At 44.8% G+C, this 25,817-nt stretch overlaps 1 protein-coding gene across 1 annotated transcript in view; it reads left to right on the plus strand.

Moving 5' to 3' along the window:
• Nucleotides 1-25,817, plus strand: part of PRDM16 (PR domain containing 16) — a 189,046-nt gene that overhangs the window by 36,720 nt on the left and 126,509 nt on the right. Inside the window, exons 3-4 of the mRNA XM_010005282.1 lie at nt 5,082-5,132; nt 6,649-6,651. Coding sequence (XP_010003584.1) covers nt 5,082-5,132; nt 6,649-6,651 — 54 coding nt within the window. The remainder of the gene's footprint in view (nt 1-5,081; nt 5,133-6,648; nt 6,652-25,817) is intronic.

The raw sequence follows: 25,817 nt of genomic DNA on the forward strand, positions 1-25,817 counted from the left end.
GCATTCCTGGGCAAGGATCTCCTGGCTGAGTGATGTGGTGTTTATAAAGACAAAGGCATCAAGTATCAAAAATGGGCATTAATCATGAGGGTGTTTAAGGAGCTTCAGGAAGCTCAGATGAAGAGTGTGTCTCTTTGTGCTGGAAGGTAAAAGCAGCTATGAAAACCACAGGTGAAAATGTTGACACAGAAAGCATCTGGATTGAAATTAATATTCAGGCAGCTCAGACTCTGCCAATACTCAAATAAAAGCTCCAACTGCTTTTTGCACAAGCTGTTGTAGCTCATGGAGCACCATTTGGCCATGCAGGGAAGAGAGCTGATAGTTCCACATGCATTTCAGGACTTGATAGCTTTGGTGACAGTAGATCAGATCATTAATTATTCCTGTTTATTCAGTTGGGAGGCTCCATAGTCTGTTAGTGAGGGCAAAAGGCTGAGAATTTTGCCACAGATTTACCATGTGACTTCAAGCAAACCCAGTCTTTGGATCTCCATTTAAAGGCCTTTCAAGTAGATTTTTTTTCTTTCGTTAAGAGTTCAAGAGCTGTTGAAATTTACCATTTAAATTTTTTATACCTATGTAATTATTGCTGACAGTTCAGCAGATCTTGCCTCAGTTCTGTGGGCTTCCTTGGAGTTCCCTGGTTTCCAGGACAATATACCTGGACTATGTGATGGGAGGGGTGGCTACAAAGCAGCAGGGACTTGTTGCTGACCTAGATGCTGCACAAGACTTTTCTGCATGATGCCAAACCTCACAGAGGAACTAGAAAAGCAGCAGCTGTTGTGACAGTGTCACATTTTGCACGAATCGGCTTTTTGGTTTCACTTCAAAATTGGCAGATTGTTAATAAATAAACCAGCCCCTTCCTGCTTGAGCCCTTTCTCTTGGCAGCCTTCAGGGCTGCCAGTGGCAGTGCTGACCAGCTTCTCCCTGCTGCAGCATTTGTCAATAGACTGAGGGGTGGCTTTCGTGTCTCGGGCTGATGGTAACAATGAAAAATGCTTCACACGCTTTTTTTTTCTTTTTGTAAAATTGTTCTTGGGCACCAGGGAGTGAGAATGTTGGTGTGGTATCTGCTAGAGCAGATAGAGACCAGCCCAAAGTTGTGCAGCACCTTGTGTCCGTGTTAGAGCCCAGGGAGCCAGCTGAGGAGAAGGTTCAGTTTTTCCTGCAAACCCCTTTATCCCAGTTCCAGCCTCTGTGGGAACAGCTACAGGGGGGTGTCCTCAGCACTGCTGGTCCTCCTGGGAGATCAGGGAGCTGCAGCACATCTGGAGGGGTGAATGTGCACCCACACCTGAGGGAGTTTCCACTCCCACAGGGTGCTCTGTGCTCCTGGACTCCATCCAGAAAAGCACTTCCCTGTGTGACTGTGTCTGTTTCTGGGAATCTCACGGGAGCACCTGGCTGGGGCAGGGCCAGCACACTCAGGGCTCTGCAGGGTAAAACTTTCAAAGGAATAATTAATGGGAATCACAAAGGACAAGATTTGTAGCTTAATAACAGGGACTCTACAAGGTGGGCATGGAGAGCTTGGGAAGTGCTGGCTCCAGGGGCAGGTACCTGGGACTGATTCAGCTGAAGGCTTAAAGTCCTGCTGCCATTGGGAGTGAGGTATTGAAGTCTCACTAAAGCATCAGATGATAATGAGGAACAAGTGATTGAAAAAAGTGCTAATACCTGCATACCCACTTCTGTGGGAGTCCCTGGGTGTTCTGTTTCCAGCTTGGAAATGTGGAAATACTTCTTCACCCCCAAGACTCACAGTGACACAGGAGGGGCAGGTTCTCGTCCGTCGTCTTCTTCACTGGAGGGTTTGCTGAATGCATCAAGTCATGCTTATTGAAGCTTTGGGATCTTGTGGCTTGGGTGTTGTGTTTTTTTGGTTGTGGGTTTTGTTTTTTTTTTAATGACAGTTTATCTGAGCTCAGGGAATGAATGGATAACGTTACTATTTACATAAGCTCATTGTGATCTGTCTCGGTAATGTAATCAAATTAGGGTTAACTGCAGCTGGAGAATGCCAGCTTGTAAACTGTTTTTCAAAAAGAATCACATGGTGTTACTTGACATGTTTAGTATACATTCGGGAGGCTTTGCAAAAATTGCAGCACATCCCTAACTGATGTAACTAAGTCAGGGTCCTGTTGCCACCAGCTTGCTGGGGCTGGGGAGAGGGAAGGCAGCAAAGCTCCCCAGCAGGATGAGGAGAATCCACCTCCAACCAGCTCCCTCAAACACACCTCGTCCTGACGTGGCTGCTGCTGACATGTTGTCTTTCTTTTGGCTAAAATCAACATATCAGTTGATAGAAAAAGCATATGGTGTAAATTTTGAGTACATTTAAGAACATCTGTGTTAACTGCAAAAGTGCAGCCCACTGTGCACGTCAAGCACTATATTTAGATATTCAGTCTTACAGCATTCGGCATAAGATGAAGTCCAGCCTGAGCTAAAATTACCCAATGAGTAGATTTTCAAAGTATCTTTTGTTATTCTTTTTAATAAACATTGCATCTGGTACTTACTTTCCCTCTTTCTCCCTTTCTCATTGAATGGGGAGGTGCTGTTCCCATGGCAGCTCTGCAGGCACCACGCTGGGCTCTGGCTGCAGAGCCTGGGCTGGCAGGACAGTCCTTGCCCCTCCGAGCTCACAGAATGCCCCTGTGCCTGATCCAGCCCCTATTCCTATTCCTCTAGAACAGGGTTGTCAGACAGCTTTCCTTCCCAACTGGGAATGCAAAGGAATTCTGAGACTTCCCCCACAGCCTGGGGAGGTTCTGTCCCTACACACACTACACACCTCACCAAGCACCAACAGTAGTTCAATGTCAAGCAAAGAAGAAATGGGCAAACAGGAAACTGAGGACATTCAGGTGATGTGCCATGTCTGAGTTAGTGCAGAAAGTCTGTGGCAGAAGTTAGTCCCATACTCTTCCATTTTGGACATAGTAATCTTTTTAAAACCTGTTGTAGAGGAAAGGTGGAAAATACGGTCTAAAGAGAGTTTCCAATCTCCTACTACTGCTAAAATACCTTTTCCCACATGTAAATGTTCTGATAGTTTGAGTGTGAAGATGGTTCTAACAATACTAAAATTCTTCATGAAGTTGGAGGTTGTTTCCCCAGAAGTTCTGTAAGAGAAGGAAACTGAACCAATACTTTGCCTTGTCAAAAATCAGCCATTTTGAAATACTCTGAATTACCTGGTAGAGCAGCAGCCACTGATGCTTTGCTGTAGAAGCACCATTTTTAATTTGTATGAAATGCTTTTTGCAGAAATTCCCTAAGAATTTTGAAATTAGTGATCTGCTCTGAATTGAGGGGAAAAAACAACAAATACGGTTTGAGAAACAGAACTTGCCCCTGGAGCTCAGATCTGTCCAAACCAACAAAAGGAAGCTTGTGTTGGCATTTGGATTGAGACTCAGGAATTCCTGACTCTTAAGCCTGTTTATACAGGACTGCACCACAGCCCAATTTGCACTTCATTTTGATTTTCTTTCCCCTCTACGTTTATGGTCATGCTGAACGGGGGGATTATGCACTCTGGATGCACATACTTAACCAATTGTATTGAAAGATATTTTTTTTGCATATAATAATGAGAGTTAAGTGTCTTCATTGGGAGGCAGCAGTGTTCCATAGGGCTTTGCAGTCATTTAGCATAGGGATGGTTTATGTTGCAGCTCTGGGTTTCATGGCCTCATTCTCAGAAGGCTCTGGAGTGTCACTGGTTCCCGGTGGAAGGTCTGGGAGCTGCGAGGGCTCCGCTCTGGGGACAGTCAGCAGGTCCCCCTGAGCTTCTGGCTGCATGTGACAGATATTTGACTTCCAGTATTTCAGGGTGAGATTTCAGCCCGCCTGTGTGCACACACAAGTGCAGGAACACGCAGGGTTTTATGGCACCTCTTGGTGCTATTTTCCTTTCAACTGCTTTGTAACCCATTCAGGCTCTGTTAGGGCTGTTGTTACCGAATGGGTTGGGATTCTTAGTGTCTAAAACATGACATGTTATTACAGCTGAGCTTGGAGATGTTTACCAGCATTTTTTTAACTTGGTAAATTGGTCGATCTCACCTGGGCATAGTCAAAGGGGTCCAAGAGCTTTGTGCCAAATCCTCAGCTGCTGAGACACAGGAGCCTCCTCGGCCCTTCTGTTTGTTACTGAGGTTCCTTGCAAGGTCCAACCCTGCTCATTTCATCTTGGGTTTCCTGAGTTTTCTTCTCCTTGGAGCTTTTTCCCACTGCTCTTTGGTAGCCAAAATACATTGCCTGGCCTTGGCAGCCCTGAGCCCCATGACCCCACCTTGGCACTGAGACCACATTGAACCTGGGACAGCCGAGATCCCCCCGGGGTCAGGGGAGCTCCTGAGAGCCCGGGATCCCGGCTGCTCCCTCCGGGCCCGGCGGGCTCTTCATCCCGAGGGATGCTGAGTCAAGGTACTTGACCTCCCTGAATGCCCACTGACCTGCAGCTAATCTGAGGTAGAGCACAGCAGTGTTTTAATGACTTGTGTCCCCACACCTCGGCTGGAGGAGGAATTAAAGAGCTCCCCGCGCCCTCGGGACGCTCCGCTGGGGCGAGGGAAGGTCCTGGCTGGGCTCCAGGCATGGGGAGGGGAGAGCAAGGGGTCTGTGATGGGAAAGGAGCCTCCAGCCTCTCTGGGGGTGCAGGGGGGGTGACTGTCACAGGCCTGACCCTGTCCTGTCACCAACTCCTCCCACCCAGCCCCTGGCAGGGTGACCGCGGTGCTGCCCGTGGGCACCCGCTCCAGAAGAGCCCTCAGGTCTCCCTCTCAGTGCCCACGCTCTGCACCCCCTGCCATTTGGGGAGGGAACACCTGGTCTTGGCTGCCAAATACAAGACAGAAATGATGTATAGAAGCTACAAGCATCTAGCTTTCAAAATGTCTGCGTCGTTCTGTTGCAGGTGAGACTTTTGGCTTTAAAACAATAATGATGATAATAATAAAAATCATCATCAATCATCATCTTTATTATTTTATGACATTCTCAGTTGCAATTCCAACTTAATTTTTTTTTTCCTGTTTTGTTTTGTTTTTTTTTCACAGCAAATACTGACTGATCCTGAGGTGACCTCCCAAGAGGGCAATATCAAAAAGGTAGGACATGGTCCAATCTTACACACCTTGCTCTGCTGTCTGGCTTTGAAACACACGTAGCCATTTTTCTCTCTTCCTCTTGGAGGAAGGTGTGTATCACAAAAGCGTCCCAAAAGTTTTCCAGTGTTTGCTGTTGCTTTTTTGGATTACATATTGTGGTTCCATTGGCATATTTTCCTGTCTTTTGGTGATTCCAGTATTTGTGAAAAAGAAAATAGCAGTTTGAAGTGTTCCTTGATCCAGCTACAATATAAACAGCTATCAGTCCAAATTGAAAAACCTCATTTACCTCTTTTCCAGTAAAAGAAAATGTTGGTCCTCTGTTAAAAGTGCTAAATTTTCAGAGGTCACTTCACTCTGTAAATGTGGCTTATGTGCAGTCCAAGGGAAAAGAGATACACAGAAGGATAAAATTTAACTCTCATGATGTGTTACTGGTGCTTTTCATCATATTGTGATGCTTAAACTATAATACTGACCAGAGAAAAACGTGTTCCAAGTACAGCCCAGCTGCATAAATTTCTTCCTAGGAGCTGTGAGGCAGCCTCAGTGCTGCATGTTCCAGTAGCCAGAGCCTGATCTGGGTCGGGGTTACTCTCAGTAACTCTGCCATGATGTTCTTTCCCTGGTTAACAGCTTTGCTGGAGGGAAGTGTTCCAAGTTATGTCTGCTTTCAGGCTCTCTGGGTGTTGAGAGTTGGTGTGTGCTGGTTCAAATAACGAGCTAGCTGCAGTTCTTGTCATGTGCAATTGTCTTATCATGGGCATTCCCAGCCCTGCTCATAAAATAGGAGTTTTTCAAAGTGGAAAATATTTTAAATCAGAACTTGCAACAACTGCCATTTCTACTCATTCATTTAGGCAACTTTTACCAGTGTTTCTTTCCTCTGAAAGCTAAAAGGAAACACTAGTTTGGCTCTGCCAAACAAAGAGAAATATAATACTTGTCAGGCTCCAAAGTTAGTTTGGGATAAGACACTTAGACCCATGTCTGGTGTGGCCCTTCTCTCCTTCCCATTGAGGAAAAGAAGCTTTTCTTTGAGGCAGCCAGGCTGCCAGTACCAACCATCCTCTGACCATCCCCTGACCTTGCCCAGGACCTATCACAACACTGCTGAACTTTTTACCTTGTGCATCTCCATAACTCACTTGGGGCTTGTCTTTGCCTCTGTGGGATCCTTTTGTCTGAGCAGACTTGGTGACAAGGCGGCAGGTTCTTATTATCACCAGGCACTTATCACAGGGATGGAGTCAATTCTTCATGGCTCAGGGCTGCTCAGCTATTTCTTTCTTGGTCTTTGATTCCAAGATCAGAAATTAATTCTGCATCCCTACCTCAGACAACCTGCATCACCAGGCTTTGTATGAACCAAGGGTATGAAACATTAGGCTGGCAGCTTCACACGTTGGGTACATGGGGCTGTATTTAAACTTCATTGCTTTTGTTTCAAAGGAGCATGTTGCCAGAACTGCAGGCCTTTGGAAAACATTGTGTCCTTAAATATTTTCCTGTGCAGCAGGTATAAAACTGGACAATTACGATATTTGACAAGGGGGGAAGGACTGGCCTTCCACTTCTGTCTTTTAAGTGCATCGTAGAGAAGCACTAGTGGGAGTTTATGAGGTGATAAATTTATTGAAGGATGGGCAGTAGGGTTTTACAGCTAGGGTAAAAAAGGTCAAAGCAGTAAGGTAAAGAGTTCAAGTCTAAACTTTATGGCTTGTGAAAAGACTACTGCTAGACAGCTTTTCAGTCAGGAGAAAATGAAAAATAAAGAATGGAAAATAATTCTGTACAATTTTTGTAGTATCTTAAAATTGTTTGTAAGTAGTACTCTAGCATTTTGCTGCAGTGGTACAAAGCCCTCTTGGGAGAAGATTTCCTTTTCCAGCCTCTCTGAATCGTTCAGTTGTCATGTCCCTGAAGACGCAATAGTTGAGATTTGACTTCTATTTATTCCTGTTCTCTCAGAGATAAGTTGGTGGTGAGAAGGTGACTGAAGACAAATGTAAGTGTAGTGGGTGGGCTGATTTAACTGGGAGCAAAGGAAGTTAGAGCCAGGCAGAGGGACCAGAATTTTCAGTGGCTCATTTGGTGGTTCAGAGTCAGGTTGTCACAAGGACTAGAAGAAGAGAAAAAAATATCTCTAGAATGCAGAGAAAATCTGTAAAAATGGTAAAAAAAAAAAACAGAGCAGGGAAGTGTGATAGCAAGGAAAAGGCACAGGAAGCAATCTCTGCTTAAAAATTGACCCCAGTGTTATTTCTGCTGTTAAGCTGCCAGGGGGAAGGGGGATGGAGGGGGAAGAAAAAGGCAGCTCTTTAGGTAATTGTCATAAACTGAAAGGCAGTGAGAAGTGTGAGGGGGCAGCACAGCAGCCACTGTTCTGTTGGAGAATAAAGCAGGCCCTTGTTTGGCTTGGAGCAAAATAACAAGTATTTTCCCAGTATGTCCAGTATGTTTCAGTTTGTATTACTGTTATTTCTGCTGGGACCACTGTCACCAGAAAGCTGGCCGGTTTGCTAGTGGTTGTCTCACAAGAATGAAGAATTCTAGCATTGGTATTACAGGGCCTGTATCCAGGGTTGTTCTTCCATGTCTGGGAAGATGCTGTGCCATAGACTGAAACGTGCTGTGCTCCCAGGGAGTTTTCCTCTTATCTCCTTTGCTTGTTGGTACTTAGCTTAACTTGCACAAATATGCATCAGCTCCTCATCCTGTTTGTTTAATTTGTAATAATTGATTGTGAAAGTAATGCTGAAGGGAGTAATGGGAGGTTAACTATTTTAGTGAGCTGGGTGCACACTCTCAGAATGTGCACCAATACATAAGTCATACCTGGGGGCTTTTATTATCCCCTATTCCCAAACACAGGGTTTTTTTCCAAGCCATCTTCCTGCAGGCTGTTTATTTTGCTTAGAGAGCAGCTCCCATGTTCTCCTCCTCTGAATTTTCTAAGCTTCTCCACCACATTCAATACACTGGAAACATGGGCTTGTTACCATTATCTTCATTGTCATTTTGATTTAACTTTGAGGGGGAGATGAAAGATGTAGACTTCCTCTGGCAGGAAACAGGGTCAGTGTCCATTACAAGACACCTTTTTTTCCCAGGGAGCTGTGCTGGGTGTATTTCTGTCTCCTCTAAAAGTCACTTTGGCTGCTGGTTTGAGCCTGCTGGGGAGGGAGGCTCAGTGCCTGCAGCTCCTCACCCACCTCCCCTGGATGGGCTGTTTTTCTGACTATGGTGACAAGAGACCTCGGGGACTTCTCTCTTCAGTAGACTCTCTATTTAGTTTCTGTTTACTTAGAGGGAATAGCCTGAGGGGCTACTGGAGAGAAAACATCTGTGGGAGATAATCTATAGAGTTATCTATCTATCACTCTTGTCGACCCTGTCTCCCCTGAGAGCAGGCTGAGAGACTTGTAATAAAAAGGCATCGCTGAAGAGGCTTTAGGGACAAATAAAGAGACATGTTAAGGGCCAGCTGAAAAAGGATAGAAGACATTATTAAAGCTCAATAGCCGTCTTATCAAAATCCAATAGGATAGGCATTGGGCAAAAGGCTTTAAATTTATTCTTTGACTTTCTGGAGAGCTTGAATTTATCCATTAACAAGAAGGTAGCACAGGGGGAGATGCTATCGGCTTCAAAGGGCTTGGATTCAATCTGGGATTGTACAAAACATAACAGAAACTAAAGACAAAACCCATTTTTCCCCCCACTTTGGCTGGCTTCATACCTACCTTGCACAATGTCAGGAGCTGGTAATATCACGCTGATGACACTACAAACTGAAGTAATTTATGCAGCACAGGAGTTTATTCTCTGCTCCAAATCTCATAGGCTTTTTGTAAAAATAAAGTTACTGTTGGAAAAGTAGGTGAGATTAGAAATCTTGACCTCCTAGAAAGCACCAAGCAGTAAACAAGAAACATAGGTAGATGGAAAGCTCTTATTCTTAAAACAAAAGTAAAAATCAGCTAATGTTTTGTTCCTGCAGATGCAAAGCAGGATAGGGCCATAAATCTTTCTAGGTTTATTATTATATACAAAATGCTATAGGTCACAGGAACCATCTGATACTTCAGAAAGACATTGTTCACACAAGATGATTGATTGATAATTATGATAATTTGCAAAATGATTATTTGGGTATTATAACCATAGTTTGTCCCACTGGATTGCTGTGAAGACATTTTCTATATCATGGGCCGTCAGAAATGGCCTCTGGCAACAAGGGATATGGAAAGGTCTGGTTGGTCTCTCCCAGTGGGATCTGTAGGACTGATGAATGATGACCCAGAGGAGTAAGAAATCAGACTTCAATAAGCAGTCAGGAAGGTAGTTAGAGAAGAGCAAGGGAACTGTTAACTGTCTTTTGTGGAGCAATTACTAGCTGGGCCAAAAACCCTCAGGCCTGAGCACAGTCTGTCATAATATTACCCATGCAGGGAGAGGTTGGCTTGGAGATTTTAACTTCAGCTGTTTAAAGTTCCTGGATTTGCAGCACTTTGCACGAAACACATTTGCATGTCTGCATTTGAAATATATTAGGAATGTTTTTATTATCTCTGTGCAATAAAAAATGTTTTAAAGCTGTTAGTAAAGATGTAAACCCCCAAATTTCAGTGATATTTCTTCATCTTTCTATGCTGCATATTAAGAACTAAACCCTTGGTTTTAGTGGTTTCAAAACAGTCTCCATACTTCCTGAGAATTTACATTATTAACCAGCCAGAATTATTTTTAAGACATCCCCTGCTTTTGTGTGCTTAAACCTAGCTCAGGAGAGGAGAGCAGGATTTTATGCAGCCAGCTCTGCAGTGCCCAGCCCGGGAGGTTCATGGTGCTTCACAAAGCCCTGGGAGATCCTCTGACAACACCCAGCTCTAGTTAAAGTCCAGTTTCAACACCATCCCTGCCTCACAGTTTCAGAACGAGTTCTAATTTGCTTGTTTTATAGGTTGTATCTTTATGAAACCAAGGTATGTTTAGCTGCCACAAACAGAGGCAGCTTGGAGTTGATTTTTATAATCTTTTCTTGAATAAGCTGGCGTCATTCCAATAAGCCCTGGACAAAGGAGTGGACAGTTGTCTGAGAGTCTTTTTTATAACATTTCTCTCTTTCCATTGTTAGAGAGCTGCTAATAAAAGAACCAGGAGTCCATTAATTCAGTGAATGAACATATAGTAAAGTCAGTTCCCTCTTGAGAACAATAATGTTGCGGTCAGCTTAGGTTTCCATGGAAACTAAGTACTTCTAAGAAGTTTGCATCCTTGATTTTGCTGAAACGAAGCATGTAAAGCCAAAAAAAAGGTGTGAGGCTGGCAGAGAGGAGTTGGTGAAGAAAGTGATGGTGTTTGTTGTGGGTTTTTTTTGCAGGAATGACATCGGACATTTCATTCCTATGATAGGGATATTTGGGCTTGGTTATGTCATGTGTGTGTGACAAATGGGTCCATGAAGAGGCCTCTGGGTGTTTTGAGCCCATAAATCAGGCCAGGTTAAGATGACTAGCAGTGGTTAGGTCTTCTGTGCCCGTATCTCCAGCCCCTCTGGGTCAGCTGTAGCCACGTGTGTCACAAGCAGAGGCAAGCAGCATGCCCCAGCACAGGGCTCTGCTCCCAGCAGTTCCAGAGGTCCAGATCAGAAGGTGTCTTGGCAGTTCCTGCTTCCCTGCTGGCAGGTCACTGTGAGACAGGGGTAGGGTGGGAGTGCCTCGTTCCATGTTAAATAAGATGGTTTTGTGATTTAGGTTGGTTCTTCTCCTCCTCTCCACTCCAGGTGAGTTCACACTCAAATCACTGCAGCCTGCTCTGTAAAGCCAAGAGCAATGATGTTGATCTGTGCTTTTAGCATTCATTTATAACCTGCTGTTTCATTTTCTTAAATAAGTGAGTTGCTGCAGCTGAGGGGAGTGTCCGACAGGTATCACCCACCTTGTTCCAAGTGACACCATCTCTGTTCCACAGCATCTCTGCAGATAGAAGTGTCCCTTTAGCTCGAGCACTGGCAGTTACGAGGGGTCACCTTGTCTCCATGCAATGCATCTCAAACAAAGCCAGTGATGGGGTTTTGGAGGTGAGGAGGCAGGAGATTGTTCACTGGCAGGACAAACCTGCCTGCTCCCTTCCACCTGAGTTGCTGATCTGCTGTGTCCAGACTGTATGAGGAGCAGAGTCCAACCTGCTGTCCTGGGTAACCCTCGTGCCCCTGCAGGGCTCTGCTTCTGGGGGAGAAAGCCCAAACCACCCCCCTAGTAATTTAGAGCAAGTGTCCAAGTCCTATTTCAGCACCAGTGCAACCCCAGCTCATTAGGGCAGAAACACTCGTTCATTATCTGCTGGTCAAGTCATTAGTTCCCTTCTCCCTCTGTTTGGAAGTGGCTCAAAATCCCGTGTGCTCTGTGGGTGGGTGTCCATGCAGCAGCACAGTCGGGCTCCCTCAGCCCCCTCTCCCCTCCCTGGCTGTATGGGGGGGTTCCTGCCCCACCTGCAGAGCTGCAGGACCCCGAGTGAGGGACATGGGGAAGGATTTTGGCTCAGTGATCTCTTGTGGTTCAGACACACGGACTGAAAATTGATAAACTTCGTCGCTCGGAGCTTCCTGAGCAGTGTGAGAGCCACGTGTCCCAGGCAGGACTGTCCTCACTTTGTGCTTGTGCAGATGTTCACAAGCACACACAAACAGTTGGAACACATTTCTAACAATCCTGCTGCTCTCTCGGCGCACAGAGAATTAATTTCAGTAGAAAAACCACGGGCAGTGTCACACGAGAGAGCCCAGAGACTGGCTCACTTGAATGAGGAGATGGTTTTAATTGTTTGCATACCTGGGGCACACACACTCTGGTCCTGCTACCAGAAGGAGCTGCATTTACGTGCTGCCTGGAAGGTGATTACTGGGGAAATAATATTGTGGCTGATGAGGAGGTATTACAGCCTCTGCGCAGTTTAAAAATGCCAGAATGCCCCAGAGATCCCCATGAATCTGCTGCCAGCCGGCCCCTGTCAGAGCTGAAGGCAGCACTGTCTGGAGCCCAAAATCAACTTCAGGAAGGTCATGTGAAAGAAAATCCTCAGTCATCAGGAAGCCCTTGGCCTCCTGGCCTTTCTGACATTTTCTGACAAACCTTAAATCACCGGAGTAGACAAAACATCACAAATTTAGGAATGATGGCCTCTGGGGTTTCAGAACTGTGTGTTAACTCCAGAGGTAACCCCCCCTGTGTCCCCCCACTCAGCCCACTGCTGCAATTCCTCCTTGGATGTGGAGGGTGAGTGTGCCAGGAGGTTTTCCTGGAATTGGGCCTGGATTCGGAACCAGGGATGGGCTGGAAGGGAGGGGATTGGAATGGATCCTGCAGCAGGGAGGGGACTCTGGGGGTGTGTTGCCAGCAGTTATTTACACAGTCCCGGGAATACACACCAGGGCTGTAGGAATGGATTGCACTGAGCAGGACAGGGTTCTGCTCCAGAGTGAAATTTGGAATCGGGATTTATTGTACATGTTACGTACGTTAGAGAAGCCAGATGGTTCTATGAATATAACCTGTGATCTGGAGGTGGGTGCAGGATTGGGTTTATCATGTTGTGCAGCTATTAAAGAGAAAATAGATCAGGTTGGAGGCCTCTTAGGGTTTGCTAGCCAAAGAGAAAATCCTGGACAGTGACTGGGGGGGGAAGGAAACATGGGGGGAGAGAGACTTGAAGGTGGCTCCTGGCACTGATGGTGCTGCTTGAACAAGAGCAAAAACAGAAAAGCCAAAAAACAGGGAATCAGATGCACGTGACCTGTAATTAAATATATAGAACATAGCAAACCCCAAACCTGCTTTTGTTGTTTTATTTTGTTCATGTTTTGCTCTAGAAATATATCTAGGGCTTACAAAGCAGGGAAGGGCCAACTGCTGTCCCAGGTTCCAGGAGTGCAGTGTATTTTGGTGGTGCCAGTTAGATGGGGCTTTAGGTGAGATGAGGTTTTTACAAGGTTATAAAGTATGTGTTTTGGGAAAAAAAGAAAAAAGCCACATTTATTTTTCATAGGGCAGTTTTGAAAGAGAGATAGTTACTGCAAGTCAACTGTTTAATGAGTTCAGCAGCACCCACAGGCACCTCAGCAACAGCAGCAGCTCCTGAGCAGAAGTTCATTCCCTTTGCTGGCTGTGGCAGATGCAGTTGCTGTGCTAAACCCTGCAGTGTAAAACCAGCCTTTCTTGAGGCTAATGAGAACATTTTGGCTCCACATCTCAATGATTGCCCTCGAAATTGTTGTACTCAACATGGATGTTTCTTCTCACAATATCATGAGTTCCCAAAACTTTGTTTCATTTGTGTGTTGGGCCAAAAATACTTCACTGAGACCTAACTGAGTTGTACCTCCAGAGGATTTCCTTTAACTTCTGATAAATTTTAACTTCTGTGCATGTTTTGACTTCATCGAATTGTAACTTTTCAGCAGCAGAGTAGTTTTGGGTTGGGAAGCAACCAGTTCTAGTCTCAGCTTTAGTTGGTCTCTCCCAGAGCAGTGAGCACTTGGTGGTATCTAAGGTGCTGGGGACTTGCCAAGTTCAGAGTCCAAAGTGGCTGGTGTGTGAGCTCAGGGACAGGAGAGCTTCCTCAAAGTTGCTCAAGGTGACCTCTGAGTTAGTTATTGGGTTGCAACCTGCAGGTCAGAGAGGTATTTTTTTTTCCTTCTCCCCACTGAGCTGGTCAGCAGGTCTGAGTCCAGCAGCTCCCTGCAGAGCTGGTGCCAGCAGGGAAGGAGCGTGGGAACCTGGGGAGGCTGAGCAGGTGGAGATGGTGCCACCAACTCTGCGAGTCCCCTGGGGCCTGGCTGGGTCCCCTGGGGCTTTGCTCATGCCCTAGTGAGGGCTGAAGCTTCACACTCAGTTCTCAGGGCTTTGGAGCTGGTAATTCTCCAGCTTGTTGCCTTTGCTTTTCCCTTTATTGAACTGACAGTCACTTCTGAGAGTCACGTAACCCTGAAGATCAGATAATGGGAGGGGGGGAACCCACCATGAAATATGAACTTCATCTTTCCATCTTCAGTTATGGCTTGAGTCATTTTCACTGAGTTTCCAGCTTTACCTCGATGTTAAGTGTTGAAAAGCCCCTGATTACATTCCTGAGCTGAGTAGAAGGAACCTGAACTCTCTCTTAACACCACAGAGGGGTTTCTTGTGAAGGTTTCTGTCCAGTTGGGCAGCTGCAGATATTTGAAATCTAGGTAGTTTTCTTTGAAATGTATAGTTCTACATGTACTACTCGACCACCTGTTAATGCACACAGAAAAGTTACCCATGAAAAGGATAACATCATCATCATAATAGTAGTTGAGGAACCTCATTTAAGTGCTTAAATCCTTACTTGTCTACTCAAGTGATTATTTTTTTTTCTCTTTTTCCCCCCCCCATCTTATTTTGGAACACAACACAGAGGTGCAGAGGAGAAGTACAGAAAGCTATGGAATAGATTATAAACTATTTTATAAACTTCAGAGGAAGTTTTCCTCGTGGTTCTATTTAGGCTTAATGTGTCCTGTGAGCAAGTGAAATGAAGAAATCTTCTGTCATATTGAGACATCCTATCTCCTAATCCTCCTGAGTTAGCTGATGGTTTTAGGGTTGTTGAAATGAGAGCTGGCCCCAGAGCAGAGTGAGCTCAGCTCACTGCTGAGCATTTTCCAGATCATTAATAATTACTGTAGAGATAGTTATGCATATTTGCTGTCAGAGCATTTTAGAGCCTGGTTGGTGCAATAATTCCTTCTGTTCCAGAAGAATAAATCACAAGTCCTAAAGGAATTGTTTCTCTTAATTTCCACTGGAATTTCAGTCTCAGGCTTCAGCTCACATCCCCTGGAAGACTTGTTCTTCCTTACGTGCAACCTGCTGGGAACTCTGGAAGTTCATATAAATGCTATTGCCTCTAGGTAGTTCTTTTGATAGTGCTAGAGTGGTATCACTATTCTTTCCTTAAGAATTAAATTTAAAAATCTATCTAGAGGAGTTTTCACTTTTTATATTTGCTCCTGCAATTACATGTATTTATATATAAACCCAGGACATTATTGACTTTTGTTGTTTATTCATTTCCCTTAATATCTGGTTCACTTTTTCCATCTTTCTGTAGTTATGCCCATAAATGCTGAGTTATGTTGGCAAATTCAAGCAGCCTCTTGCCCAGCTGCCTTTTCCTTGAAATAATTAACTCTGCCATGGCAATCTTAGAAAAGGTGAATCCTGAAATACTCATGGAAAGAGCTCAGGCACGAGGGGGCCCAGGGAGCCCTGGAAATCTGCACACTGAGAGACACCCCCAGCCTTCTGAGACCTCAGCTCCCCTTCAGTCTGTCTCAAGTTATAATGGTCATGATTCTGACATCATTACCCCTCTGTTAGCTCATATGCTTCATCTGCTGGTTGTCTCCTTCCCACCTGAAGTCTGTTGGGAACAGAGATCTGGGTGTTTTGTCCCATTCCCTACAATCGGAAGGACGAACAATCTTTGATAAGTAGATTGTGCCTCCCCTGGAGACAGATAATTTCTTTCAGGCTTTTTGTCTTTTGATGACTAGAACATGCCCTTGAAGTCCCCAGGTAAATTTATTCCTGGCAGCTTATATATTTGGTGGTCCTTTTGCCAATAAAAACTTCTGATGTGAATGGTATCCCATCTCCCCTTCCAGGTGTGATGCTCAGCACAGGGCTGGTTGCTCTCTGCCTTGCTGCAGGCACTGTTGGGCCTCCTCTGGAGCAAACCTGGGTTTATCTGCACTGCCCTGGGTCAAAGCTGGGCAGCCCTGCCCTGCTGGGAGTTAAGATCCCACTCATTCTTCGAAGCCATTGCTGTATTGGTCAAGGCAGAGGTTGCAACCAGCCAAAACCCACCCTCATGCTGGAGCTGGGATGGCTTCAGGCAGAGCACTTCACTTCCACAGCTGTCTGGGGAATGTTGCTTTGAAGGGTATTTAAATCCAAGGAAAGAAGTCATAATATTAAGAAGTAGACATTTTAATTATTATTATCCAGATAACAAGATTTCCTCAGAGCAACCAAGTCAGGAAAACAAGGTTTGTTATTTAAGCTGGTGTATGTCTGTGTTGTTTCTGAACCCTGACCAAGGTTTGCCCATTTGCTATATGAGTGGTTGTGCTTTTGTGACTGAAAAGTGCTACACAGATGGAGGCTGGGAAATGAGCATGACCACGAAGGCAGATTATTCTGAGGTGATTTCAAATGGCCCTTTTTGCTTTGTGATAGGAAGGCTGGCAAACAAGTCACTGATGAATGTCAGAATTTGCAGCTTTGTTTGCTTTGGAGCCTGGCTCAGAAGTTTGGATGCATCTCTGAAATTCATTAGAACCCCTTTGGTTTCAAAACATCTATGAAAAACCTGCACATGACATTTTAAAAAAATTAATTTCTTCTAATTCCTCAAACTAACTGGGCTGGAAATACCCAAGAAATAGGTTTCATTGTTGTATTTTCTCTGTTGTGTTTGCAATGCCAGCCAAAGGCTCAGGGTGTTAGAAGCTTATGTACATAAATAATGAGAAAAGAAGCTAATGGATTTTTTTCTTGTTCTCTGAAGCTCAGAAATGCTTTAGAGCTGGACAAGGCTTGGAGTGTGTGTTTTCCCCCTTGCAGAGGTTTAGTGGAATTAAAGAGCAAGTCGTTTTTCTTTTAGTGTGTGTAAATGGATTGTTCCATTACAAAGCAGCACCACAGACCTGGATATGGGTGGCCTAACAAGCAGTTTTTGGAAGAGGACTAGATAGTAAGTGAATGGTAAAAATTATGAATAAGAAACCCCTGTGCCAGTGATTTAGGCCAAAAAGAGATGAATAACCAAAAAATGCCTGATAGCAGCACTGGCAGATGTGGCCCCTGGCTCCAAGTGCCCTCAGCTGGACACAGCCCTGCAGAGCCCTGGGAGCAACAGGAGCCAGTTGCTTTTACTGTGATAATGTTCTGCTGGAGGAAAACCCTCAACACTTTGAGACTTTGGAGAGGCAGAATATTATTTATTTATTTCTTTTCAGATATGGAGTTCAATTAGTATTTAGTGTCAACCAGGAAATGTCCTGGACTCTGTCTGGGCAGGGAAAACCATTCTGTTGATCTTCACTGTGTCATCCTGGATCTCTGGCTGTTCTGGTCCTGTTGGGCTCTTTGTGCTCTTTTTCTGTGATGCTTAAATATGTCAAACAGTGAACTATAATAGCTGTGTGTTTGGTAACTGTCTTTCCCATTTGGGAATAACCATCCCCTCTCTCTGTGTGTTGACACAGCCACGATTGCCCTTTGTTAGTGGCCCTTCTCCCCCCAGTTTGCTCTTGCTCACAGAGCAGTTCACCTGCCTTTGCAGTGCTCACACAGTGCTCCCCCTTCTCATGCTAACACAGCACAGCAAATATTTGTTTGATTTTTTCTTTAAATATCTACCTCAAGGAATAACCATTTCCCTTTTTTCTTTTAAAGAAAAAAGGAAAGAAAACCCCTTCTCCTGGGCATCTGAATTCATAGGTCACAACTGCAAAGCCAATGGGGTGGCAGAGGCAAACCCTATTAAAAAGAAACAGAAATACTTTAAGGAATTTTGTTTGATCATGCTTCTGCAGGACAATTCCTTGAATATATGCAGATATGATTCTGAAAAATAGCTAGATGAAGCTGGAATTCATATTCTGCACTTACATGAAAAGGTGGTATTTGTATCATGCATCCATCAGAATAAGATGAGAAGAATCCAGCCTTGTAGCAAGGAAGATTTGAGTTAGATGTTAAGAAAAATGAAATGCTAGAATGGTTCAGTACCTGAGCAGGCTCTCCTGGGGGGTGATAAAATATCTGAAGGCTCTTAAGAGGTTTAGACAAATACCTGCCAGGCTGGACTAGATATACCCAATCCTGCATTAGAATAAGGGATGGCCTAGATGACTTCCTGAGATCCTTTCTAGCCTCTGGGGTTTTTATGGTGCTTGTGAGTTTATCTTGTTAACCGGTGTGAAAGGAAAGGAAACGGTGGGGGAAGGAGGCAGGGGGAGCAGAGCTGCCCTTCCCTCTGCAGGCTGCCTGTGAGGCTGGAGGGCACTGGCAGGGTGGGATGGGCACTGAGTGCTTCTCTTCTGATTTTGGACTGGTTTGCTTTTCTTTACTGGTGCCTGGAAAGGTTTGTGGTCTTTGCTTTCACTGTTCCTTATCGGGCAAACGTTTTTTTCCTTTTCAAGTGGATTTTGGTGCTCAGGGGAGCTGGCAGGTGAAGAGAAGGTTGATCTGAAGGGCAGAAAGTTCCCTCCTGAACTCCTCTGTAGCTGAACTTCCTAGTATGAAATCGAGTTGATCCAGATTCTAGCACATACATTTATACCCACCTGAATAACAGGAAAAGAAAAGAAAAGAAAAGAAAAGAAAAGAAAAGAAAAGAAAAGAAAAGAAAAGAAAAGAAAAGAAAAGAAAAGAAAAGAAAAGAAAAGAAAAGAGAAAAAAAAAGGCAAAAAAAGCCCCAAACCCTCCCTAGTATCTGTAACTGGTAGCCAGAGTTCTGCATTGGGATAATCAGGAAAAAGGATGATAGAATATGGAACAGCAGATGTAACAAAGGATAACAAATTAATGCTGAAATTCACTGTGCTTTATTTGGAAGATTGAAGGTGTGAAAATATGTTTCTGTTTCAACATGGAAGCTCTTTGTCCTTGTGGCTGACATTGCTGAGTTTCTATGTATCGTTGCAATGGGTGGAAACATCCTTTAACTGCCAGACAGCACTCACAGATAAGCCAGCCAATTAATAATGTTGATTTGAAAAGCCCAAGAATAGGTGAGAAAGCAAAGTCCTTTGGTAAGTCATATTTGCACAGTATTAAGAGTCCCCTTTTACCTGATCTAGTAAACATGGTATTAGGAACTCTGTGCTATTGAAAAGTTGAGAGACTATAATGATACGTGTAACTGATAATTGCCACTCCTAACTATTCAGCACCCACTTATCATGCCTTTTGTACATACATACCTTTGAAAGAGACAGCTTATGGCATATGGATTTCTCATTCCTAAATACTGAGGGGGTGGTTTTTTTCCTGATACATTGACCTGTTTTATCAGAGAAGTACATGCAGAAGAAGAAACAGCTTTTCCTTCAAAGCTGGTGGCCCTCAAAGTGTGGGCTGTACATTAGGTCTGGGTATGCAAACAGCAACCATCCTGTTTGCTCAGCTGATGCCACAGGCTTCTCTTCCTGCCTTGTTGTGTGCACTGGAAAGACAAGATTAATACAGTTTCTGATGAAAACAAAAAGTGATCTGAATCTGTAAGCAAGTGCAAAAGCAATTCACTGAGGTGATTGGAACAGCCACTGTGTGTTACCTTTGGTCTTTGGCATGAATCCACTGAGTCTGGAGGTAAAGATATAAGATAGTGACAAGCAGGACTAGTCTTAATCATGAGGGAGGCTTGAGCAGAGCAGAAGTTGTCAACTGGCAGCGGAATGTGCTCCATCATCAGTATCTTTGTGTGTTCCTGTACTCTTAAAAAGGCACAGAAATTGAATTAATTAGAAGTAGATGAAGCTGTTTGATTAAAGGGCTTATTTGTTGCCTCGATGTATGTATAGGAATAGAAATGCAATTAGTTTCAGAGTGCCATTAGCAGTGTCAGAGACCAGAAGTAATAGAGCTTAACCCCCACAAGAGCAGGGCTGGGAATGGTGCTGATCCCTCGGGACGTGCGTGGCACTGGAAGGGCCATTGCTGCCTCTTAACTCCTCCTGGGGGGTCATTTGCAGCAAGAGTCATCCTGTTCTGGGAAAGTACAGGCAGTGCCAGCTCCTTCCTTCCTGCAATAGACAGGCTTGAAAACAAGAAGTACGTCAAAGACTTTCCTTCAAATATGCAAAATGCAGGAACTCCGTCAGCTTTCAAACCTCCCTGGAAGGTCCAGCCCTGCTCACCTGGCCTTGCCCTCTGGCTCTTTGGTGTGAGAGTTTGATTATGGACATCCAGGATTAAAAAGAAGTCCTTCCAAGGCCAGGGTGCTGGGCAGTGCTGCTGCCTCCAGCAGGGTCAGTGTCTCACTTGCTCACAGCGATGGTGTCAGAACTTACCAGCACTCCTGGTTGGGGTGGACTTTGAATGCTTCTGCCATCTGCTGTAGTCAGTGTCCTACAGCCTTGGAGCTGTTCCTCAGGTGCCTCCCAGGATCTGCAGGGCACAAAGAAGAAACGTGGGCTGGCTGTGACCACAGCCCGTGGTTCATCTGTCCTGCCTGAGTGGCTGTGAGGGTCAGTGTTTCTGTCGGGTACGTGGTGAGTTGCTACTCCTTGCTAGGGACTGAAGTGCTCTAGTGCAAGTGTTCCACCCCACAGTTCACCACTGCCAGCTTCCTGGCATGTTCTGATAGTCCATGGTCATGAAACACTTGGGCACTTTATAGGGGAGAATTCTCATTGCACGTGGTGCCCATCATGTGAGAAAATGTTCCCCAGCGTCAGTCAAGGCTGGAACAAACCCACCCTTAATCATCATAAATGAAAATTATATATCTGCTCTTTCCCTTGAGAAAGTGCCTTACTTTAGATGAAAAGAAATGCACTTCATATTTCAGCTGATAATGAGAAGTTAATAAAATTGGGATTTTGTGCAATGCAGGACCTCTGACATCTTAATCTTTATTAAAGAGACTTAAACTACCAGGAACTGCTGGTGCTGACTGGCACAGCCAGACTCAAGAAACACCAGGAGAGACTGGTCAAATGAACTGTTAAACAACTCTTCCTAATCCATCAGGGAGAAACAATAAGTGCTGGAAACATCTATTTACCATGCATCAATCACGCTTACCTAAGCAATTTCTAAGTAATTATACTTCTGTGATATAGTTCCTGAGATGACTGGTCTGAATGAGACATTTGCTTTATTAAAACAAAAAAAAATGAATTAGTTGACATATCAAATGTTGTTTCACATGCTGACAATGCAGTGATTTTTCTGGACATAACCTCTACTAATTGCTGTGTTAAAATCCTATCTGGAATTCAAATAGCTACTTTTCCCCTTTAAAAGCTGGACAAAAGGAGGAGAGGTAGTGGAATTTTTGTCTGTTGAATTTTGCTAAGTCAGTAAAAGGAGTATTTGAACCAGCTTGCCAAGATGTGACCTGTGGGAAGGCAGTGGTTTGGAGGTGGGGAAATAATAATTGATCTTTAAGCTTATTTTGTTTTCCTTCATTCATTCTTTCCCTTTTTCTCCTTGCTTGCTTCTCTCCAAAGGCCTCCATGTGGGTGCAGGGAGAGGTGCCCTCCTGCCTCAGATGCTCTCCAGACCAGAATGGATTCCATACATCTGGCTGTTCTTATTCCTGCTTAAAAACTCTGCTTATATTTTTCCTGACCAATACAACGTTCTAGACCAGTAGATAAATTAATGAAGAGCAATTTGCATCTCCATTTGATGGAGCTGTACAAATAGAACAGCTTGTGTCTTGTTGACCTTTGATGTTTGAACATTGTGGGGTTATAAACACATCCATATATGTGTGTTTTACAAACCCATCATTGTGTGGGGCTTTGAAATGTCGTTTTCTAATCCACTCAGAGAAAGGGGAGGGATGGAGTCTTTGTCAGTATCCAAGCAATTAGGATAATTAAAAAAGAAAGCTTATTGGGTAAACATGCTCTTAGATTGTGACCTCTTAATTAATGGACTACAGGGAGAAATTACAGCAGTGGCAAGATAATTAACACATGCATTTAAAGAGAACTGTTAGACAAGGGTATTATAGGATGGTAAGAGACAGATTTGAATCACCCAAGGACTATGGAGGTGAACAAACAGGGTTGAACAAGACAAGATTTGCATGTGTGAGTGCCCCTGCACACAGGAGGGACAGATGAGGTTAACTGGGTTATCAAGTGGCTCTCGAGGTGGCCTTGCCCTCCCCGAGGGTTTGGGGGGTCCGTGAGGATTCCTGTGCAGCCCCCACAGGGCACAGCTCAGCCCAGGATCTCTTGCCATTTGGGAAATTTCTGAATATTGCTAATGACCCTGAGGAAAGGGTAGGGTGAAGCAGCAGTCTGCTAGGAACAGGGTCTGGGGGGATCTTCCTTGAAGTTATGGGCCTTGGACTGAGGGGAAATTTGAGCTCGTTTCCCTGCCCTGGGTCAAACTTGGTCCATCACTGGGCTCAGCTACATCATCACTGCTGAAGGTCGTGGGAAGTCACCTTTTCCAAGGGCCCAGACTGACCCTGGTCCTGTCAGTGAGGGGGGTGGGTCTGACTGACCCTTCTCCCTGAGCAGCTGGAGGGGGAGGTTTTCTGTGCCAGAGCCCCTGGTTTGCACCCCCAAGAGAAGCAACGAGCGGAGCACGAATTGCTCCATAACTGTCATCCCATGGGATTTCTGGGGTTCCTCAGTCATGGTCAGGTAGAGCCAACCCCTCAGGAAGGTGGGTGAGCAGGGAACAATCTGCTTGGCTGCTGCAGCTCCAGGTGGCTCAAGGAGCCCTGGGCAGAGCTGGGCTCTTGCACAGCCAGTGCCACCAAAGCTCAGGGATTTACAAACTCCTTGTGGAAGAGCAGAGTGTGACTTGTGGAGTTTGGCTGTGTGTGAGCTCTTGGGCCCCAGCAGCTGATTCCACAGTCAGTCATCACCCCAAGTGTGAACTAGCTCAGCCCAAACAAGCTGAAACAGCTTGAGCAGACCCTGCAGGGTGGGTTTGCTGCTTTCTGCTCTGGAGTTGCTCGTTCCTCACATTTACACGCAGGGCTGTGCAGGAAAGGGAAGAAAAGCTCCCACCATCAGAGCTAAGGTCTGTCTGGTGGGGCATGGTGTGTGTCAGTGACCACAGTCAGTATCTCAGGAGGAGTATAAAAACATAACAAATTTGGGATGCCAGCAGGTGGAATTGTCCATGGATCAGGCTGCACTTGCCCAACCTGCAGGGAAGGGCTGAGCTCTGGAAGGGAGACAGAGAGTTTGTCTGTGCAGGGTGTCTCTCCCACACACAGTTTACATGATCAAGCAGTTTTCTGTGCTCTCTAATCTCCTAAACTCTCATTTAGAAAAAGGACAAACTGCAGAAAAGTCTAAAACTAAAATGATTTGTGTTAGGAGATCAAACCTCATGTTACCAACGTATCCAGAATCCAAAGCCCAACGATTATGTAGAGTTTAAGAACATGTGATTTGCATAAGTCCCCACTCCTCAGGCTGTCACGGGGAACAAAGAGATGCTCTGCCAAGCCAACATTTCCAATATCCAACCGTGCACTTATCCCAAATCCCACCCACTTCTTAGTCAGTCTTAGTATTGCTTCTTTTGTCTGTATATAAATGTCCCTGTTCGGTGCAGTGTTCATCCTACCTGGAACACAAGGGATGCATGTAGACAAAAACATAAAATAAAAGCTTTATGAATGTTTTATTAGTGACTTGGGCCCCAAATTTTTAACTAATTGAGTCCATTAAATAGTATGTCTCTGAAAGACTAATACAAGACACTTTTCAAAGCTTCTTTAATAAAAATTCTATTTGGGATTTGACCATAATGGCTATCCTTGCTTGCCAAAACATGACTTCTTAGCAGGTGACTTTCATCAAGTACATCTGAAATAGTACCTAAATGAATTAGCAATAAAATGGACTTAGGCCTAGCAGTAGGAGCTTCCATTAATCTTGGGTTAATCACTAAAGAGATGCCATTCACTTTTCTTAAGAAGTCACATTTTTCTCCCCTTGCTGGCGACCAGATTTCATAAAGTAACATATTTCTAATGAAAGGGCTCTGCTTGAATTAAAACCCTGAAGGTTTATGCAGATTTTAGTTTTGATTACTGCTGGCATGGGCTCTTAGCAGACTGGGGAAGGTAGGGCCGCAGTGAAAGAGCCCCAGCATGCAGTTCATAATATTCTTTGAAATAAAATAGTGCACTTGTACTTAGTGGCTTTAATCAGCTCCGACTTTTGATAGTCAAACAATAGCTAATTACAGTAACACCTGCCTTCTAAGTCATGTCATGTAGGTTATTGCCAACAAGAGATCTTGTATCTTAGCTGCGTGATTATTACAGAGTCTAAAACGTATCTGTTGGGAAAGGAGGGGGGAGAAGAACAGAGTTTGGTGGCCATTATACTAATTTTGATTGTCTGATGCCTTTCTGGCTTTTCTGTTTGTGTTTTTCTGCGTTTGAAAGGCAGCAGGTTGGTGTTTGTGGCCAGATTAGAGATCTGTTCGAGGCAAAGGGGACATGTTTGCAGCTCCCTCTTTTCTGGGAGGCCAGGGCAGGAGATGCTGAGCAGGTACATTTCTGAAGGTGTTTGAATGTCTCCCAGATTTCAGTGTAATGCAAAATTAAAAATATGTTGTGAGATCTTCATATCATCTATTCTCTGGTGTGTAGCCACAGGGCAGAATTTTCTGTCAGTAAATGCAGTGGCAGAGGGAGGGGGGCAAAGGCCCATTTATTTCAACCTTCATCCAGTTTGGAAGGGTTTCCATAAAATAAAATGCCCAGCTAAGAACCTGATTTTGAAGTAGCAGACAATGCTTCTGAAAAGAAATCCCCAGCTTTCTTTCCCTGTTCCTTGCCTGTCCAGGGAGGAACCCAGGCAGGTGAATTTCAGGGAACATTTTTGCTGCTGTGAGGTGTAAATTGTTGTCTCATTGAAGACTCTTTTCTCATTAATTTTGCTGGCAAATGAGGCTTTGTTTTTGCAAGCTCAGTCAGGTGAATAACAGCAGATGTTTGCCAGGGGCTCAACAGCCACTGCATCAGCTCCCACAGTCAGGGCTGCTGATCCATGTACTGGTGCTGCCAGGGGTGCTCCCTCTTCCAGCCCCAAAAAGATCATGGGTCAAATTCTGCACCCAGTTTGGCCAGATTTGCTCTCAGATCTGTGTGACCAGGGAAGCCAAAAGGGAGTTTAATAATCTGACCTTTCAGAGAAAGTCTGCTGGGGAAAAAGGGACAAAATGGAGCCACAGTTAGATCTTGTTTTACAAAGTGTGTTTCTATGTGCACGTTTCAGTTGCACTGCATTGCAGTTTGGTTTGGAAGGCAAAAAGGTGAAGTTGTGGGAAGAGCATCATTCTCAGCTCTGCCTCAGGACATGAGTTGTGGGGCAGCCCTGCTCCCACCTGCCTGTTGAACCATCCCATGTGAGCACTGAAGGGGTGTGTAGGTGCTTTGAATTTCTCTTTCCAGTAGGACTGCACTTAAAACCACATTCCTTCTGCATTATCCCCAGAGTTTGTAAGGGAAGGCATTCAGGGTTACCTTAAGGAACAGGGAATGTGGGTGCATGTTACCAGGAATTGTTGTTAACCCCTTTTCCCAAAGCTCCTTTTAAGTTCAGCATTTAATGGGCTGGTTTTCCCCCTGTAAGTTATTCTTTCTCCCTCCATCATTTGTCACGTTCACCTCGAACTGTGCACTAAGAAATCTTCTTTATATCAGTTACCGTGTTTGCCATCCCTGATCAGTTTGATTGATCATGGCCTCAGCCACAGGTTGGCAATAAGCCGTTTGGAGAGAGACACACATTTCCCATAGGACAAACCGGGCGTGACAGCAACATAAACTGGCCATTTATCAACCTCCTCCCTGGTGGGCACTGGGAGGGATGCGGGATGCGGGATGCGGGATGCGGGGTGCGGGATGCGGGATGCGGGGTGCGGGGTG

The sequence above is a fragment of the Chaetura pelagica genome, unplaced genomic scaffold (assembly GCF_000747805.2).
Source record: "Chaetura pelagica isolate M959 unplaced genomic scaffold, ChaPel_1.0 scaffold159, whole genome shotgun sequence".
Lineage (NCBI taxonomy): Eukaryota > Metazoa > Chordata > Aves > Apodiformes > Apodidae > Chaetura > Chaetura pelagica.